This window comes from Lissotriton helveticus, chromosome 12, assembly GCF_964261635.1.
Source record: "Lissotriton helveticus chromosome 12, aLisHel1.1, whole genome shotgun sequence".
Lineage (NCBI taxonomy): Eukaryota > Metazoa > Chordata > Amphibia > Caudata > Salamandridae > Lissotriton > Lissotriton helveticus.
The window spans coordinates 164,472,347-164,493,145 of record NC_136073.1 but is presented as its reverse complement, the minus strand read 5'-3'; the positions used below and the strand labels follow the sequence as shown (position 1 = coordinate 164,493,145).

The window sequence follows — 20,799 nt, the reverse complement described above, 5'->3', positions numbered from 1 at the left end:
GTAAAAATGTTTGTAGTCCTGTAACTTCCCTAGGTTCCTTGTCTTCATTTAAGTGTTGAATTTTATCTTGTGTTAGTCTAAAGTGTTGCTGAGGTTCTTGTGCTAGAACTGCTATGTCCATTCTACTCAGTGGGTGTACCGTGCAGCATTTGTGGCATCATGCCCAAGCATTGATTGATTTTTGGTGTGCATCTTTAATACTGGCCAGAATTTGCAGTCCCCTAAGTTGTCTGTTTCATTTCACACATTTATTTTGCCAGTCATTGGATAATTTCCTGCACTGCATCAGCCACGACCTACACATCTGTGTCCCTTCTGCCCTACAACCTACTCCTTTCTCACTGCATTGCTTTGGCAAAGTATTACATTCTCAGACTCAGACATGGGTACCCTTCTAATTCCACTTTAATACTTGGCACTGCCCCTTAGGCATACTAGATATAAACAGATACACAAGGAGACATATACAGACATCATCTTGTGACTGTGTTTTTTTATGTCTCTTTTGTATGTGTCAGTAAGTAAAATCATAGGTTTCTGTGTGTTAGTCTGTAGGATTGTCTGTAAGTGCCTCTATAAATGTTTGTCGGTATATATTACTCTATATGTGGTGCTGTGTGTGTATCTGTTTACCTGTATGTGCATACATGCATATGTGTTGTGTCTCTAGTGATCTGCCAGTGTACATGTGCATATCTACATGGCTGTATTGGCCTTTAGATATTTCTGTCTGTGCGTGTGTATGTGTGTGTGCCTGTGTCAACATTAATCAGTCTGTAGATCTATCAGTGTATTCCTTCCTATCGATAAGCCTATTCCTATCAACGTGCTCTTCCTTGTGATTATACCTATTTCTATGTGTGTGTTCATGGAAATGTAAATCTATGTGACTGTTATTAGGATAGATGTATGCATGCAATTGTCCTTGAGAGCACATGACTAATATGCAGTAACCTATATTAATCTCTCATCTTGAGTACCAGAGTAGGGTAAACAGCGTTTACAACGCAACTTTTACCACGCACTACCTTTACCACGCAACTTTTACAACGCAAATCGTTACAACAACTTGCGCTGGGGGGGGCGCTCTAGGATAGGTAATAGTTTAATTTACTATCCAAAACCTTCCCTACTATCCACGAGGACTGGAGTTGGAATAGTAAATTAAACTATTCACTACCCAGCGCCCCCCAACGCAAGTCGTTGTAACGACTTGAGTTGTAAAAGTTGCGTGGTAAAGGCATGCGTTGTAAAAGTATGCGTGGTAACGACATACATCCCCAGAGTAGTGTGCTACTCGCTGTAAAGCACTTCAGCGCCTCTTCAGAGGTAGTAAAAGCTATATAAACACAATTCTGTGTCAGTGGATGTAGCTGTTTGTGGTTAGCCGTCCATCTGTTTCACGCTATGGACCTGTCATTTTGTGTCACTGTATCGGTCTATAGCAGAGGTCTACACCTGTGAGATGTGCTTTCCTGGGTGTCTATGCCTCAGCAAGTATTTGTAAATGAAGATGGCTTGGAGTAGTGGCCTTCTTTATTTGACGCGTTTCCAGGCTGTCTTCATGTACATGCAGCAGGTAAAGTTCATAGAAATGTATGGGAACTGTGATCCCTAGTCCCATGAGGTAGGGGGCAGTGAGGGTGGTGTCAGGGACAAAGAGTGTTTTTTTCATATGAACTAATACACACACCTTAAATGGAAAATAAATGCAAATTAAACTAATCCGTGGGAATTACACTCCTTCACATTAAGAACTTCCAGTTGGTTAAAAAGATCACAGTAGAGGCCTGTGTGTGACCACAGAGTCACAGAATTGAATTTGGGAAGCTGCAGTGAGTAATAATTAGTTGTGTTTTAATATAACTATGGTGTCCCAGTCTGTGATAGAAAGTACTGTGAATATGGAATAATTTTAAAATGTCATTCCTAGCAGTATAAAGCTGGCTGCAACAAAATGATTTAGTGTTTGAGATAAAACACAGATTCTTAAAGTGTCTTAGTAATGCGTGTTCAGGCTGTAACTATTATCAACAATTTTGTAAGTGTCCATTAAAAGAAAGCATTGCAGAACGCAGCTGATAACACACTTACATTACCTCTCAGGAATAGTAAAACTTTGTCACCATAAATTTTCAAGTGACTCCATCAATTAAAGTCCATACAGGCTGCCAAGCAGCCTTCACAATTGGCGATTAACCAATTGCACACAATTGCATTTATTTCAGGCAGCTGGCAACCTGGTGAGAAGGACTGTTTCTTTTTTAGCCCTGTCCCTTCCTCGTTTTTACAGCCGCCCTCACCCACCGCCAACCATATACTTCAAGGTCTCAAGATCCACATTAACCACTCAGGAATGGGACTTTTGTTTAACACAATTATGGGTAATGTTTATGGGCACATTGGTCCCTATGGATCCACCTGGATCGACCTCTATTTGCATGCAGATTTACCTTGCTAGGATTAAGTTCCAACTCATCCTAGCTGTGCAGAGTCTGGGCAAAAGAGATGTGGGACCTTTTGCCCTGTTTCCCTTTATTTTACACAAAGTGGCAGTCTGCTTTAGTCCTTAGGCCAAGGAGGGGTGTGGTGGCCCAAGGCAGCACAATTATGACTTCCATATTTTACTAAAGGGGCAACGGGGCTCATTCTTTTTTAGCGTTACCGACAAGCTCACATTTGCTGCAATAGGAGGAAGGAAACAACACATGAGGGCACATTTTTTATCGGAAAGTTACAGAAAGCCTGTTTTAAGATTGAGTGATCGCCAGACTCGGTGTAGAAGGAAGTGAAAGAGGTAGAGGAGACATCTAGCTACACAGGGACGCAACTATCAGTGCAGCAGGTGCAGATGGAGTGGGGCCAAGGAATCTGAGGGGCTCACAACACCTCAATAATGGGGAACTTTTTTTGTTGGTCAGTTTCTGGTTTTGTGTGATGCATTCTTTGTAAATCTCACATTTAGTGTGGATTAAAAACTACAGAAAAAGCACCCCTGAAATGATCTCATAATTTCTGACCCCTGCAATCAGGCCTTACCTCAAATGCATGTCATAAAGTTTTGATGAGGGCAACTCCAAATGTTTTGCTTATAGGCGTTTGAAGATCTATGGTCAATAGTTATGTCTACATAAATACATAGTTAAATCTGTATGTGCGTCAGTATTGGTCGGTTGATTTGTACGTACCATCTGTGTTTTTCTGCTTCTGTATCTATGTCAGTATGCACGTGTATCTGTTTCTCTTTATTTGCCTGCTCTCTTTGTGACTGTAGATTATCTGCTCATCTAGTTACGTGTATGCATGTCTGTTATCTGTTTTTTGTGTGTCTGTGTCAGTCTGGGTCAGTCAATGGATCGATATGTGCTGACGTGGAACATTCTGTGTATATTTCTCTGCCTGCAGATCTATCTGTGTTTAGATATTTTGGGACAACCCAATCAGAATTCGTATTTTCCACCCACGCACTTTTACTGTAGGTGCTTTCTCGGTGCTCTAGATAGGCCATGGGCTGCTGGGTTTGATTCTTGGCAAAGCAATTAAGTGATATTGAACCAGGACCCTTGGTGGTCATCTACTTCGACCCATAGTGGGCTCACCAAAAGTAAATGTTTACCTGCCTGTCTGTCACATGTCAGAGCTGCAATGCAACACCAATGGAAGTCCTCTTTTCAATATAAAGATGAAGTGATACCTGAGACTGTTATTTACCACTAGTCTAGAGTCTAAGATATAATTTAAATCCAATTGAATAACCAGATTGTTCTATTTGTACTCTGAACTTTCCAAGGGTAGGGAACACAAGACGTCAAGACGCTGCTTACTTTTATACTTAACTTTTCAAGTGCTTGAAGGTCTCGGATAATGGTGCTAGATCAACTGTTAAATACATATCTTATTGCCTACTAATTTTGTTTATCCTTTGACTAGTAAGGAATTTCTGAAATTTTCAAGCACTGCGTTCTTTTTAGCTTGTATCCTTCTTAGTCACATAGGTCATGCCTCTTGAGCAGCGTCCTATATATTCTTCTGAGGCCACACAATTTTAGCCCACCCACCCTCGACCCACAGAAACACACACTTCCTTTTGAAATAACTATTTTTGCTGCAGTCTCGATGTTTGGGAAATCAGAGAACTTCGATATGAAATAAGGTATTGAGATGCTTCAAGTACTGATACCAAAGATTACGTGGATTGTTGTAAAACCTCCCCGGAGACAAGTTGCCTTAATCTGGCTTGATTGGTTGAGGGATATGAAGATGCTGTTAACAAACTTGGGCCTGAATGAAGCATGGGCAAATAGAACCTCACCGCCAAAGTTAACCCTTAAGAAACTCTATTGGGACTGGATCCTTTCTCAGAGGAATACTAGTACCACCACGGGTAGACTTACGGAGGACTTTCTGAAGTTTAAAGATCAACCCAAACGGGAAGTCTACCTTGACATTATTGAAAAACCTTTTGACAGGGCTTTGTATTTTAGATTTAGAATAGGAACCCTCCCCCTTAATTCTTTTACTTCACATTGGAAATCTCGTGTGCAAACCACAGAGCTCTGCCCAGCATGCCTTGATAAACCAGAGTCATTGGCACATTTTATGTTTGAGTGCAGAGAGTATACAATTCCCAGGAGGGTTTGGCTCAAAAACTTATGTCGGCAGCTGGGCACTAGGAGCCATGCGGCTGCAATTAGGATATTAATATCTGACAGCCGTGCGACCTACGTTTGTGCCTTAGCCAAATTTTCATCGTGGGCTTGGTCCATTCGAATCAAAAGGCTAAAATTGACTGTTTAATTTTATTTTAAATTCACTGCCTAAATGAATTGTTTTATGAACTGCCTTGCAAATTTGTAAGACCTAAATGAACTAAAAAGCTAGTATCGATTGCCTACATATTTTAAATTGATTGACTAATGTATTGTTTTGCTAATTTTTTCTAAATAAGTTAAATCTTCATTGTATGTTCACGCTCGTTTTTAAAATTGTTCTACTGTGATTTCTGTGTTGCTTTTATGATAATTGTTTATCGAAATAAAGCCTTTTGACTTGACTTGACTTAATCTGGCTTATTTCAAAGCTTCTCAAGGCACCCATAACCCCTCACTTCTGCTCTCAGGGTGCTTTGGTAGAGCCTACTTAGCCCTGCAGTCTTGAAACAATCCTTTTATGTCTCTCTGTGTCTGTGGTCCTGCTCCTAACCACCCAGCCTCAGTGTTTGCTGCTCCTAATCACCCAGCCTCAGTGTTTGCTGCTCCAAACCACCCAGCATTAGGCTATGCTGCTCCTAACCACCCAGCCTCAGGGAGTGCTGCTCCAAACCACCCAGCATCAGGCTATGCTGCTCCTAATCACCCAGCCTCAGTGTTTGCTGCTCCAAACCACCCAGCATCAGGCTATGCTGCTCCTAACCTCCCAGCCTCAGGGAGTGCTGCTACAAACCACCCAGCCTCAGTGAGTGCTGCTCCAAACCACCCAGCATCAGGCTATGCTGCTCCTAATCACCTAGCCTCAGTGTTTGCTGCTCCAAACCACCCAGCATCAGGCTATGCTGCTCCTAACCACCCAGCCTCAGGGAGTTCTGCTCCAAACCACCCATCCTCAGGATATGCTGCTCCAAACCACCCAGCCTCAGAAAGTGCTGCTCTAAACCAGCCATCCTCATAGTGTGCTGCTCCAAACTGCCACCCTCCGTGTGTGCTGCTCCAACCCACCCAGCCTCAGGGAGTGCTGCTCCAAACCACCCAGCCTCAGAGAGCGCTGCTCCAAACTACCCAGCCTCAGTGTTTGCTGCTCCAAACCACCTAGCCTCAGTGTTTCTGCTCCAAACCACCCAGCATCAGGCTATGCAGCTCCTAACCACCCAGCCTCAGGGAGTGCTCCTCCAAACCACCCAGCCTCAGAGAGTGCTGCTCCAAACCACCCAGCCTCAGTGTTTGCTGCTCCAAACCACCCAGCCTCAGTGTTTGCTGCTCCAAACCACCCAGCATCAGGCCATGCTGCTCCTAACCTCCCAGCCTCAGGGAGTGCTGCTACAAACCACCCAGCCTCAGAGAGTGCTGCTCCAAACCACCCAGCCTCAGGGAGTGCTGCTCCAAACCACCCATCCCCAGAGTGTGCTTCTCCAAACCACCCACTCTCAGTGTGTGCTGCTCCAAACCACCCACCCTCAGTGTGGGCTGCTCCAAACCACCCACATTCAGTGTGTGCTGCTCCAAACCACCTAGTTTTAGTGTGTTCTGCTTCAAACCACCCAGCCTCCGAGTGTTCTGCTCCAAACCACCCAGCCTCAGTGTGTGCTGCTCCAAACCACCCCGCCTCAGTGTGTGCTGTTCCAAACCATCCAGCCTCAGTGTGTGCTGTTCTAAACCATCCAGCCTCAGTGTGTGCTGCTCCAAACCACCTAGTTGTAGTGTGTTCTGCTCCAAACCACTCAGCCTCCGAGTGTTCTGCTCCAAACCACCCAGCCTCAGTGTGTGCTGCTTCAAACCACCCAGCTTCAGTGTGTGCTGTTCCAAACCACCCAGCTTCAGTGTGTGCTGTTGCAAACATCCCAGCCTCAGGACGTGCAGCTCTAAACCACCCAGCCTCGGTGATAGCTGCTCCAAACCACCTAGCCTCAGGGTGTGCTGCTACAAACCACCCAGCACAGTATGTGCTGCTCCAAACACCCAGCTTCAGAGTATGCTGCTCCAAACCACCCAGCCTCAGGGTGTGCTGCTACAAACCTCCCAGCCTCAGAGAGTGCTGCTCCAAACCTCTCAGTGTGAGCTGCTCCAAACCATCCAGCCTCAGTGTGTGCTGCTCCAAAACTCTCAGCCCCAGTGTGAGCTGCTCCAAACCAGCCAGCCTCAGTGTGTGCTGCTCCAAACCTCCCAGTCTCTGTGTGTGCTGCTCCAAACCACCCAACATCAGTATGTGCTGCTCCAAACCTCCCATCCTCAGTGTGATCTGCTCCAAACCACCCACCCTCTGTATGTGCTGCCCCAAACCAGCCATCATCAGTGTGCAAAGCTCCAAATCACCCAGCCTCAGTGTGAGCTTCTCCAAACCTCCCATACTTAGGGTGTGAGAAAGGGAGAGAGAGCGAAACGGAAAGGAAGAGAGAAAGGGAGACATATAGAGAGGCAGCTAGACTGACTGTGTGTTGTAGCCTTAAAGCTAAGTTGCTTTGAGTGTTGTCTGAACTTCTGAGAGACCTTGTGGTATAGGCTTTAGCCATTGCCCGGGGTTTCGTTATCCTCCTAGAGTGTGTGATGAGAATCACTTTTTATTACCAATAAAGACATTATAATTACCACATGCGGGTGGGGATGGAATCCGGAAGCAACTTCTGATGAGGTGAGGTGTGAGGCTCTACCTTCAAATACAGGCTCCCCACCACACAGCCACAGAGACCAGAAAAGTGCCTTGCAGTAACACCAGCAGTGCAGAGGTAAGAGAAAGAACTTCTTGAGGTTGTTGGGTGGTAAGAACATTTTTTCTTGCACTACTTCCTGGATTATCCCCCCACCCACAGTGATCTCATGGTGACTTTTGTTGTTTCTTCCTCTGCAGGAAATGCAGTTCTGTGTTTTGGGGTATGCTGCAGGCATGCACTCCTTATCGAAGTCAATGACCATTTGCCACGGTGAGTTGGATGTTGGTTTTCTAGGTATTATACTTATGTCACCATTCACATCAGGTGGGACAAAAGTGTACATCTGAAGTTTGTAGTTAGCTTGATTTGCTCATTATATGACTTCTGGCTAGTGCAGGGTTTTCCAAAGTTGGTCCTGGAGGGCAGGATTCATGCCAGATTATTTTGCATATCCCCACTTAGATAAATGTAGCTGTCTAAAAAAATCTAATATGGATCGAGCCCTCCAGGACTGACTTTGGAGAATCCTGGACTAGCCCATCCGGCTGGTATTCCAGTGCCGAAACCAGGGGAGGCGAACATGATGCCTCTTGTTCTGCACTGTGAAGATTGTGTGCACGTGTGCATTTGCCTGTGCTGCAAAACCAACTATACAAAGAGAATGTGTTGCATACATGCGGCGTCAGTGCCCAGTGGACCACGAAGACCAGTTCTATAGGAATTTGTGTCATTGATCACAAAAAAAGTGGAAAAAAGTGGTGTGGGGACCAGGCACCTACGTGTGTGCATGTAGAGTGTTGCAATTAAGCTGAGCACTCCTATAATGGGAGACTTGTTGTTGGATAGGGCAGAGTGCACCTGAAGATACAGAGATAATAAAGGAAGGAAAAAGGGAGGACATAGTGTTTGTGTTTGGTAATTATTGAGGGCAGTCATTCAGCAGGTGGGTTTCTTGGTGCTGTAAGTATCCTATACCAACAGAAAGATAGGGTCAAATATTATTTTTTATTTAAGTGAAGCGGGAATTGCTTGGTTGGATTCGGGAGGCAAGTTCCCTTTGGTAGCAGCTGCCAAAGAGAACGTTCTTCCACACATGGTGGTTTGGCTAGACTTTGGAACTTCCAACAGGAAGCATCTTTAAATCTTAAATAATGATCGAATTTTGTGTACAGATACATCTTTACCCATTGTACTAGCTATGGCGAAATTCTTAGGCTGGGCATGGATCCTGAGGGCCCGCCAAATTGCACACTGTCCTTGATTAGATTTAATAATTTTTATATTGTATATATGTAATGTGAATATGTCCAATGTTTTATTCTTTTAACCTGTGGTTTTACTGGTTGTTTTAATTCATGGGGTTTTATATGAATTCATGCCCGATATTTGTTTTAAAGTGGGACTCTGATCTATTGTTGTGTTCGCACATGGTTTTATGATTGTAAAAATCGAATAAAGCTTTATGATGATGATGACCAGACTTATAGGAAGTAAATTGTTGCAAATGTGTTGTTATGAGGTCATGGATAGCTTTGTGTGCTAGGAAGAGAGATGTAAACAGAACACTTTATTTTACTTGAACCAGTGTAAAGAGTCAAAGGTCCAGGAAAGATGAGCATTTCTCCTGAAAACCTATTACTAGGTAATAACCGCAGTTTATGCAGAGCATAAGCAAGAAGATCTAAGAAGAGTGCTTTGCAATAGTTTCTTTGTTAGGAAAGAAATGCATTCATGATCTGAACTTCGTGTACAAAAGAAAAAAAACATGCCTTTCAAAACTCAGAGCTGAAACATTCACCACCTGAACAGAGAATTATTCTGATCTATTTGAGTTAAACTTTTAAACTCCCAAAGTTTTCACAGGTGCTGCGGGAAATACTTTATCTCCAAGGTAAGGCAGCCAGAAAGTAAGGTTCCCATATGGGGAGAGTCTATTTCAGTTTTGGCTCCATTCAGCTTCATCTGATTATGGTCCTGATTTAGAGTTTGGAGGGTGGGTTACTCCATCACAAAAGTAGAAAAGTATGAGGGAAAGGCAGAAGAAGACAACCAGGGTAAAACAATAAAAAGGCAACAAATGTGAGTGGCAATTTGAAATGTGCATAGTGTGCAGGAGGTGAAGCAAAAAGGAGCACTACTCAGCATGTTTGTAATGTCAGGGATTTTGCATGTCAGGGATTTTGCTCAGAATGCACTGTAGAACTGTGAGTGTGAGGAGTGTGAATAGGGAACGAGATCAATGATTTAGCAAGTCTGGATCATTCATGGAGAGGTTCACTATTATAAACTAAACGTTAACCTCAGTGCTGTTTGATGGTTCATTGTGAACCCCTATATAATCTACATTAGTATTTTGTTAGGGAATCTGAGACAAATAAAGCAGTTGAGAGTTTCCCCCAACGAACATGAAAGAACAGTAATAATATTTGGACAAAATTTTGAGATTTAACAATCAATTTGAAGATAAAGTGATGCATAGTACGATAAACACCTGGAGAGAAAGGTGTGGTAATAAAGGGTTTGGATTTTAAGCAGTTGTTTTGTTTTAGTGAAGAGTGGAGGACCTTTTCAGTAAGCGATGTAGCAAGTGCAAGGAGAACATTATGATAATTTTCCTGGAGGTTTTCTGAAAGTTTGTGAAGAATACGCTGATTTTGCCACAAAATTAGTTGGAAGGAAGAATCAATGCAAGTGAAATATAGAATCGGAAAGATTTAGGTAAACAGTGATTAATCAACAGAAGAAGGACCTGAAATTCATCTGTGATTGAGAAGGGATTGCAGGTACAGAATTTATGAGCGGCTTGCTCCTATTGTGTTTGCATGCAAATAGAATAATGGATTTAAAATGAGTGCAGACTAGAGAAGTCTGGATAGCTGTATTTAGGTGTATTGCCACAAGTGGTCAAATATTAGCAATACATTAGCAATTAATACAAGTTTGGAGTGGTTTACCAATTCAGGTCTCTGATAATTGCACCAGAAAATTGATATACAAAAATATTCTATGCCCCTAAATTCATGGGTGGCATGATTAAATGTTTACAAATTGAACAATTTTTCCTTCAGACTAGCGCCCATAACAATTGATTCACAAAGAGCAATATATAATTTGTTGAGGGATATGGGCAGGATGGTGCTCTTCCAAAACAGCATATTGATATTTGGCTACACTGAAAAGGAACATGAAAAAAGGTTGCGTGGATGATAGAATGTGATATAAACATTATTCTTTTACAGTGTCAAAACACTGCGGATAGGATCTCCGCCTTAAGCTAACAGCAACAAGTATAAGGACCTACATAGATCTTTTGCGACAGGTTGCAAACTCATTTGGAAGGGCTCTTTCTGTACAGACTTGTCATTTGCTAGAACTGGGATTAGTGTGGAAGGGAAACAGTGTTTACAACGCTGTCTTCACAACGTGGTACCTTTACAACGTGGATGTTACAACGACCGCGTTGTTACCACACGTACCATTCAAACGCAAGTCGTTACAATTACTTGCCCAAGGGGGCTCGCTGGTGTTGGATATACAATCCAACACCTTCCCTGCAGTTGCAAAAACTGGAGTATGAATAGTAAATAATACTATTTCTAAGTCCAGCGCGCCCCCTACAGCAAGTTGTTGTAACGACTTGCGATGTAATGGTACACATAGTAACATTGCGGTTGTTGTAACAAACACATTGTAAAGACATGCAATGTATTTGCATGCGTTGTAAACAGCCATATTCGTGTGGAAATTATGTGTGTTTAAGAGCCAGCTGGTTAGAATGCTTTTCTGTGCATTTCATGGAAAAAGTGTAAATAGTACAGGGTAGATGGTTCAAGTTTTGAATCATGTAAGGGAAAAGATGGAGGATTTGAATCTTCTGACAAAAACAAGACGTTCTCGCTTATTCAAACAAGCAGAGTTTAATTAAGAATGCAGTTGAAGGAAGGGATGTCTCCCTTCTATGAGGGGCTACTGTGATGTGACCATGCAGGTCTGGTTTGAAAACGTACATGGAAATATGATTGTGAGGTCATCTGAGTGAGAGTCTATTATTCTGTGATGCCCACAGCAATATATAGATGCCTTGATGGCCTTCTGGTGTATCTTAATGAAACATTTCTATTAATAAGGATGATGTTGAGAATCACCATTCTTCCATCTTTTCAGCTGCCCTAGTTCAGAACTAGCACGTTTTTGACTGTCTAGCTCAATATACCTCTGGTCTTCCGCAGTCCACATTTAATACTCTTCTAATACAGTCTCTAAAGTTTACTATTATATAGCTTTTTTGTCTCAAAACCTCCTAACCTCGCACTGCCTTGCTCAAAGTCAACTCAACTTAATGCTATTATGCTTGAGACCCTGTAATTATCCAGCTTTCAAGCAGCAGACTGTTGTGCTCCAAAATCTATTGTATTGAACAATTATTTCTTTAAAACCTTCAAACCTAACCCTACAATGTTTTTAAAACCTTCTAGACACCAGCTGTTCTGGTCCAAAACTTCTCAGTCTATGGCTCCTAAAATTCATATCCCGCCTGCCCACAGTGTGTGAAAACATATCATTCCCTGCTACAAAACCCAACCTTACAACCACCTTATTCAAAGTTTCCTGTCCTGTCAGTCTCAGTTGCCCTACTATCAAAGCTGTGAGACTCTAGCTGCCCTCCCACTGCTCAGTGCTGAAGATCCCCCAAAAATTCTGTTAGCAAATCTTACAATATTTCCACTTCAGCATCTTAATAATGCATTAGGTAATCCTTCATATTTCTATGAGTAGTCTTGATTCTTCAAACAGATAGCTAGGCTCTTTGGTTGGAAACAGCTCGACATGTTTCTTCTTGCCCAAACTGGATGTCATTGAAAAGCAAGCTCAATAATCAACCTTGCTTGAAAACCTGTATTGTTTTTATCCATGTCTATTTTAGGAGCAAGTTCCAAAAAAATAATGATGTTGTAATATAAAAAGCAGGGTGATGTACTCATCCCAGTATGGAGAATACGGTGACAAGGCAGGGATGGCTACCTTCTGATTCTAGAAAGCTAACTATGAAGTAATGTAGCAGAGATGAAACAGGACCGGTTATTGTTGAAAATATCATGTTATATGGCAAAGCTGATTTCTGTGGAGAGGACAAGCATTTTTGATGTGTTCGATGTAGAAGGAAAATAGCCTGTAGGGGAATTGGGCTAGATAAGGATTCAATGGTGTTCAAGGACGCCCTTTATTGATGGCCATTTACATATAAAAACACTTTCATTGGCAGGCACAGAGGGAGCCGGGTGGCGTGGGGAGGTTTTCGTCATTTTCAGTATTGATTCTTCTTGTGTTGGTCAATTGACTGTGCAGGCACATTTCCACTTTAGCAATATCCTGCTGCCTCTGGCTTGGTACTATTCAGAGGTGCCAATCAAATTCCATTCCAATAGTTCAAAGTTCTTTCTGAAACCCTCTCCTGGACTATACCTAAAAGGTTTGGACTACTGATCAACATTATTTTTATGCGTGATTTAGAGTACAATCTTAACCTAAGTAATATTAATAAATAATAATAACCCAGTATTTGTAAAGCGCAAACTAATCACCCCTAAGGGTCTCAAGGCAATGAGGGTCATCGGGGAGATTAGGCGAGCTATTGCCCAGAGTCATATGGTGCTGGGCTTGTTGCCGCCGGCGATCGAACCGTGGCCCCCGTGTTCCGGAGTTTGCCGGCCGGCCCGCTGCACCACACCTTTGCTATTGTGCAGCAGGAGAACTAGGGAATGTGATCAGACTTTACCTTGACTTTAAGCCTCCAGTTTAAAGGCGGCAATTTGCAAGGGATGTGATTTTGGCAATTTGATACTACTAAAAAACCCAAAGATGTATGCGTAACACAATAGCATTAGGAGCAAGAGATGTCCCTTGCCTTTAATATACATCACTATTTGACTACATGCTTCAACTTCACATCAGACATACATTTCATTAATGTCACTTCAGCAAATTGACTAGTCATAGATATCTGGTCAGCTGCTTATTCGGGGTATTATGCATTGGACATATGAGCTGAACCAAGTCAGCTCAGAAAGCACAGCTCAAATTATTATTACAGGCCTGGGTACACTTGAAATAATGAAGTGTTTTATTTGGGATACCTTCACAGAAAATGTACACTCAGTATGCAGTGCATCTAATGAGGGTCTGCTTGGTGAGAAAAATGGTATAAGGTAGGCAAATTATTTTAATAAAACCTTATATTTTTACACAAACCCAATGTTACTGTGGGTTGCAGCTTTGTATGTGCACGTTTTGTATTTAGTCTACTATACGAATGAATAAATTGGTGTTAATTAATATTGTTTTTTGTTTTGGGATTGAAGGGTGCACCAGGAATACTTTGCACATTTTATGAATATTCTTATCGGGGAAATTTAAGCATTTGGATATTTGAAATATTTTGCATGATATTAAAGTAATCATGTTGAGTTAAAGTGTTGATGAAATATGTAGTAGTGGCATTTGGTTGCAGAGCATGTAGTAGAGGTAAATGTGGGAAAGGTTCCACCAAACAAAATTACTTTGGAATATGAATGGAAGAAAGAGATGGGCATACGTTGCAGGTGAAAATTCTTTAATCTCAGCTGAAATTTGTAACGTATGCATTTACACATTTATATACAACTTGGCATTGCCCACTATTGACCCACTGCTCACAGTGACTTCCACAAAGCTGGGTCTATCATCGCCTTATGGGCCTTTGTCTTCTCCACAAAAACTAGCTTATATATTGATCTTGCCCAATTTTTGGTTTTCTTAATTAATTTTCAAACTGCACAAGTTCAAGTTTTCAAGCCACATTATATTGGAACCTAAATTAATGAAACAAACAGATATGGCAATATTTTGTTTTTTCGATGTTTGCTTCCATCTCGGACTAGCTCATTAGGCTCTTTAAAATATGAGATCTGGGTGGAACTTTTGTTTCGGACATTGCATCACTGTGGAACTCCTCATGAACCATTACAGATTTTAAGGTGGGGGCTAAACCTATAGTTAATCTCAACTTTTGGTTTAAAGGCTAGGTTGAGTTTAGGTAGAAGGGTATAGAAATATGTCTTCGAGATATGTTTAGGCTCAATTCCTGCATTATAATGTTTGCTATGCGAGCATTAATCAGAAAAAGATTTATATGAATTCCCTTTTTTACCATAACTAGTCAAATTTCAGCTCATAGACTTCCTTTCATGCCTTAAGTGCATACTTTAGATGGTTATGGCAATCTTTAATGAAAAGGACATTAACTCATTCATAGGGCATTTTTATGCTCTCAGTAGAGAGAATCCCAAAATGATGGAGGTGGGGGTGGGGCCCAACTGGGAGTACCTATAAAGTTTCTGGATCATGCTTTTAACAGTTTTGATTTAGTGACTAAGACTGAACTGTGGAAATGCAATCAAATATTAGCAATTTGAAGAATGTGACATGCTACACCACATTCATGTTCTGGATTGGCAGTCTCATTGCATTTTACAAGTTTTTGCAGCAGTCTAATATTTGTTACATCAACCTTACAATTGTATGGTTTTAAATAACCAACAATAAAAATCTGAACCTGCCATTCTATTTAATGTGAGACACCTATTGCTCTTTTGTTTGCATGAGTACACGCAATTTTAATAAAATACTAATAAAGTCTACTAGTTTACTATACACGCTGTAGCTATGTATGAGATTCATAGGCAGCAGTTCCAAGTGTTGAGAATTATTAATTTTAAATATTTCTTTACTTTTCTGATTGACTATGATAGACAAGAGATGTACAGAGTATAGCATCTCTGTTGTCCAAGCCCATTGCAATGTTGTCACACATCATATTTTATCTGTATTCCTCTTATCAGTGAACAAACTTTTCTTTTTATATGTGTTGATCCTGTATATGCTCAAGTTTTGGTCTGATGTTACAGACCACTGAGGAAACTTGTTTTTTTTTTGCTACTTTTATAATATTAAACTGGGCTGTAAGCTACTTCACTCCCAATATAGTTCACTTTATGTTTCTGCTCGGAACTCAGAGATTAACTAACACCCCAGTTAAAGACAGATATGTCGGGTGGGGTTGTGGGTTTGTGCTCCCAAAGATGGGGTGCCTTCCAATCCCATACAAGCACTCCCCTCACAGTTACTCAGTTTATTAACTATGAGCCAGGCCAAAAACAATTCAGCAGTCACAATGCTTGATGGATTGTAGCTTGCTCCGCATTCTGGAGAAGATCGCTTAAACCGAACCAGCAGTAAAAAATGGCGGGATACCGAATTCTTAAAATTGTAATTGGCCTGGATCGTTCAAAAGTTCAAATCTGGGCAAGAAGAAAGACATGTCAAATAAACACTCATGAGGAAACTCTTTATATATTTGCCACACACATAAAAGTCATCTCTGTTTCATATCCCATTTGAACTAGTGTTAGTCCACCAGTATATCAATACCTTATCCTTTACAACATAATATGACTCTTAGTCAGTGACTTCTTGTGAACTCCTTTATTTTGATGATAGGCAAATGTGTTCTCCCATACAGCAATGATCATTTACATAAGGCATGGCTGGTTCTCTCTTGCCATGCAATCTACTAAGTTCCTCAAGTGACATCACTTCTGCAAGCTGGCACAAAAGAATGTGATGTCAAAGAAGGGACGATGGGAGTCAATGCAAATTTTTGATGAAGCAGACCACTGAGTCATATTATGTTACAGAAGCCATAGCGAGCATACACATCCAAAGGCAACCTCCATCCAGGATGGCCAAATCCATTCCAGATTTTCAGTCTATACATTGACTGTGTAAATGAGCAGAATCTAAACATATTGCCTGTAAATGTGTTTTATGTGGTGATCCTCCGGAAAGAAAATTTGATATGGATTTGGACATCCTGAAACTACATTGGACACCTCTGTGCTTAGGAGGACTCATTTGCCTCATCCATTCCGGCAAAGGTGTAAGAAGATTTTGTCCCTGTATTCCTTTGGGATCCTATGTGACAGGACAGCCCTTCATCAATCACCAGGGCCATCCTGCCCCTTTTCCCCTTCCAGTATGGAACCAGATGGAATTCAGATAGGCAGGTCCATGTTCCATCAAGCTCCCCCCACCCCGGTGATCCCCATTGGCCAGCATGGGGATGATGGGGGGAGCTGCTGCTTTACTGTTCTTCTCATGTGCTCTGCATCTTTGCCTCACGAGGCTGAAGACCAATGAGGGAGTTGAGATTGGGAGAGGGAGCCAAGGAAGGGGGTTAAAAGAGAAATTGTCAAAATTGATCCATTTGGCACACCTGCAAGAACTTAAAATCATCAATCTGGGAGGGGAGGGGAGAACAGAAATGTAGGAGAAAAGCAAAGAGTCCATGTTGAGGATAGGGCAGGGGAGGAGGGGACCTATATCGGAGAAAAATGGAAGAAAAGATTAAGAAGAAAAATGGTTAATTATTGTCAAGTACAAAATACTGATAAATGCCAAGTGGCCTGCAACGAAACAATGGCACAGAGATATGACATCATACTTCAGGAAGAAGCAAACTTTATCCACAACAGTGTGACTGAGAGATGACATCACAGCTCTGGAGGAAGCAATGACTACCTTCCATATCGATATAGAGAGATGATATCATAGCTCAGGAAACATCTAGTATTACTCTTTGTCTGATCGGGGAGAACCTGTGAAGGAAACCACCAGAGATCATATCTTCTCTGGCATTTCTGGTCAAAGAGAGGCTCTTTACTTGTGTACATATATCAAGAGAGACCTCATTGAGATGGTAACTGGGGACTTGGAGGAAGACCATCATGAGCTGAGATGGCAGATCGCCATACAGTTTTCTCCACTGAAAGAGTCAAGGCTAAGAACTGAACTACAGACTCCTCCACTGCAACCGGCAATGGGTTGGCAGGGAAGATTACTTCATACGCACACACACAACACCTCTCGTCACATGTCTCACCACTTCGCCCTCCTTTTTAGCCAAGATGACCGTTCGGTTAGCCTCATTGATCCAGGTGTGGTAGCGGCTGGGCAGGTAGTCCAGTCCTCCGTAAATGCCTTCAGACATGGCGAGGATCTCTTCAAAGTCATCTTCAGTGGCGACCACAAACTCCAGGTCAGTGTCATCAGCAGGGGTTGAGCCATTAGGAGAGGGCATCCCATTTTCAAGCTTCATTCTGAAGGTCTTGAGAGAGAAACTGCAGAAAATGAAAGAGCACAAGGGCATCAGTGACAAGGGTATGACTAACAGACAGAAGAAACATGTATTCCATTATGCTAGATATAGCCACATATCTTCAGGTACACATGGCCACATACAATAGGCTGAAAGCAAGTCCAGGAGAATGACTAGTCACTGAGGACAAGGTCCCAGCACCAGGTGAGTTGGCCTCTTACATAAGTTTAGCGTGAAGACTAGGATCAAGTCTTGCAAGGTTGTATGTGCGTTTGGGATTGATGGTGGTTGAGTTATGATGTGCATGGGCAACAAATGTTTTCAAATCCGGTTCAGACACTATTGCCAGTCAAATATTCAGAAAGCTACAAATGTGATTCTCATTCGAGCTGACTGGACCTGTGGGCCTCGGCTTTCCAAGAGAGGCCCCAGATCAGCATATGGCACACTCCCAGCTGGACAAAGCTCAATTTACTTGGCTTATTTTAGCTCTTGTCATGAGCCTGTCGCCTGCTCTGTCGTCCAACCCACTTCAAGTGAATGATAATGTGCAATGCTCTGGGCCACTTAAAGTGTCTTACTAGGTGTGTCAGAAGGAATGGCAATCACATGCATCTTCCATGTACACAAGAAACAGCAGGATATCTTCCAACACTGACTACAACATGAGAGATGCCTTCAATTACAAAGGGTTCTGTGAAAGATACAACTTTCTTTGACTCTTTGACTTACTTATGAAATTCGAGATGTAAGTCTCACCTGCTCACTTTTGTATTTGAAAAGAAAATGTGTGTTCCTATTACAGAGTAGTGAACAGAAAGAAACAAGGAAAAGACAGGAGCAATATGTTTAAGGAAGAGTTTGCCTTGCAGAGAAAGAGAAACAAATATATAGAAATATGTATGAATTTAGTATGTAAAATGTAGTGCCAAATGCTTTTTCCTATTGATTAGAGGCTATTCATTGCATGCAGTGCTATATGAAAAGTAAATTAAACATAAACTAAATAAAACATATATTGTATAGTGACATACGAATATTTAACCATTCTACTCCATATGAGCATCTCAATATTTTATCTTTCTGGGAGTGATATAATGTGTATCACTGAGCTGTTTATATACATTGCTACACTATGGCAACATTTGCAGTAGCAAGCGCTACATAAATTACAAGATATATAACTGATAAATGAACAAAACAAATATTAAAGTGTAAGGTAAGATTACAACCAGTACAGTTTTCAACACCAGGAGAAGAGCAAAGTCTCATAAGTACTGAAAGAAAATAGTAAAGGTACTTTCTTTAAAAAAAATTTTTTAAAGCACAGCATAGTTGCATAAGTAACTTAACTCACCCTGCATAATGCATGGTATAACATGGTACCACTTTGTATTTTGTGGTTGATTGGTGATTGTATGTTGTTTATCCGAATGTGGAGAGTTAGCCTAAATGAGTATCTGTCAAATTAACATTCATTAGAAGAGAACGCTTGCTTATGTCCAGTTCCACTCGTTCCATATACTGAATGAAGCGGACATTTTGGAATGTACCATTCACTATGATCACATTGGGTCTAATTCACAAAGGCCTTTATGAGTCTGGCTATATCTTTTACATACCTTTAAATGCCTTCTTGAACCAGAAACATGGCACAATACTTTATGTTTGTATTAATTGTACATCAATATGGCCTGAATAACCTAATTGTATTCCCATTTTAGGTGTTTTGGGGAAATTTCACAAAGTTACGTAGGAGCACGGAAAGAGAGTACTACTAAAGTACTAACTTACATATTTTAAAATACCTTGAAGATCTTGTATTTTGATAGTTGTGCTGAAAACAATAATTTTAAAGACTCACCATATTAGATTTTGTATTTAGACTCCAAGACTTTGGAGGTCCCAGTGGATTGTACAGTTTTACAGTTTTGACAATCATCTGTTGAGGTGTTCTATCAAATTCCCATGTTCAAACAGAGCACAAAAACGGACTGAACATGATTACATTTTTGATCCCTTTTCAACATTTTAAATTCCTTAATTAACGTGGAAATAAGCTCATCTATATTGTCGAAAATTTGACGTGTACCATAGGCTAGACAAATCCTCTTCTCCATGTAATGGAATAAGATTTCTAGCGCTGTAGATTTGGGGCAAGCTATTGGTTGTAGGATTAGGGGCAGGTCACATGTTTTTGGGAGATTCAGGCATTGAATAGCATCAATTGATTTATCATAGTGACTATCCAAGATAGGTATATATTAAATGATCTATCTTCTACCATCTTTTTATTCTTGTGTTGTTCTCACAAATTTGTGTAGCTTTCTGGCCTTGCAACGGTGCAGGCTTTAACATCCATAAAGGCTTTTTTTTTAATTCCTATTTATGCTTTTCTGTTATGATACTCTCTCTTTTGTTAGCTGAAAGATGACTCAATAAGAGCGTACGGAGAAAAAAATCAAAAGTTACATTTAGTTATTATTAGCCCTAAAAATATGCTTCTGGAAATATTTAGACGCAGCTGTAAAAACAGCATTTTGACATGCTTTAAGATATATTTTTTACTGTCTTTTGCAACTGGAGACAAACTTGATTAGCAACAGGCGTTCTGTCTTTTTTCAACCTGATTTCAATGTTGGAGGACTAGTTTTAAGCCATGTTGTTGATTGATGAGACCTTTTTGAAGGTGTAAGCTTTCAATGACTGTGTAGCGCCTACGGCACCCGAATCAGGTACAAATCAGTACTGAGTCAAATTCTGGGTCACCTTTCAAAACTGAAGCCAGTTCTTTAACTTTCTGAGTCAGGGTCTCCATAGACAGATGAGTGACACTTAGTCCTCATATTATTCTTGTCCCCTGAGGAAGATAAAATAGGAATTGGAATACCTGTGTGATAAAGGAAATACTAAGCATTTGTGTGAGATCCACTATCAGAAGCCATCAACATTGAGGTCCTGAATCACAAAAGTACACTAAAATTGTATGTATACTTACGATTGTTTGGTTTTCAGGAAGGCATTTTACTAGTAGTATATTTATGACTGTGGAGTCTCTGCACATGCAAAGATAGGACTGACCTATCTTTTCATGTGCTGAGACTCAACGGTCATAAATAAACTACATGTAAAATACCTTTGTTAATAGAAAACAATCGTTAACTTACACAAATGAATTTTATTAGCAGTATCTTATGAGTGTGGAGTCTCCGCACATAAAAAGATAGGACAGGCCTATCCTTTTATG

The 20,799-nt window shown here is 41.1% G+C and overlaps 1 protein-coding gene across 1 annotated transcript in view; it reads right to left on the bottom strand.

The window, feature by feature from the left end:
* The window catches only part of NAT16 (N-acetyltransferase 16 (putative)), a 141,667-nt gene that overhangs the window by 24,231 nt on the left and 96,637 nt on the right, over positions 1 to 20,799 (bottom strand). Inside the window, exon 2 of the mRNA XM_078669898.1 lies at positions 17,337 to 17,574. Within this exon, the coding sequence (XP_078526024.1) occupies positions 17,337 to 17,552 (216 nt within the window). The 5' untranslated portion in view covers positions 17,553 to 17,574. The remainder of the gene's footprint in view (positions 1 to 17,336; positions 17,575 to 20,799) is intronic.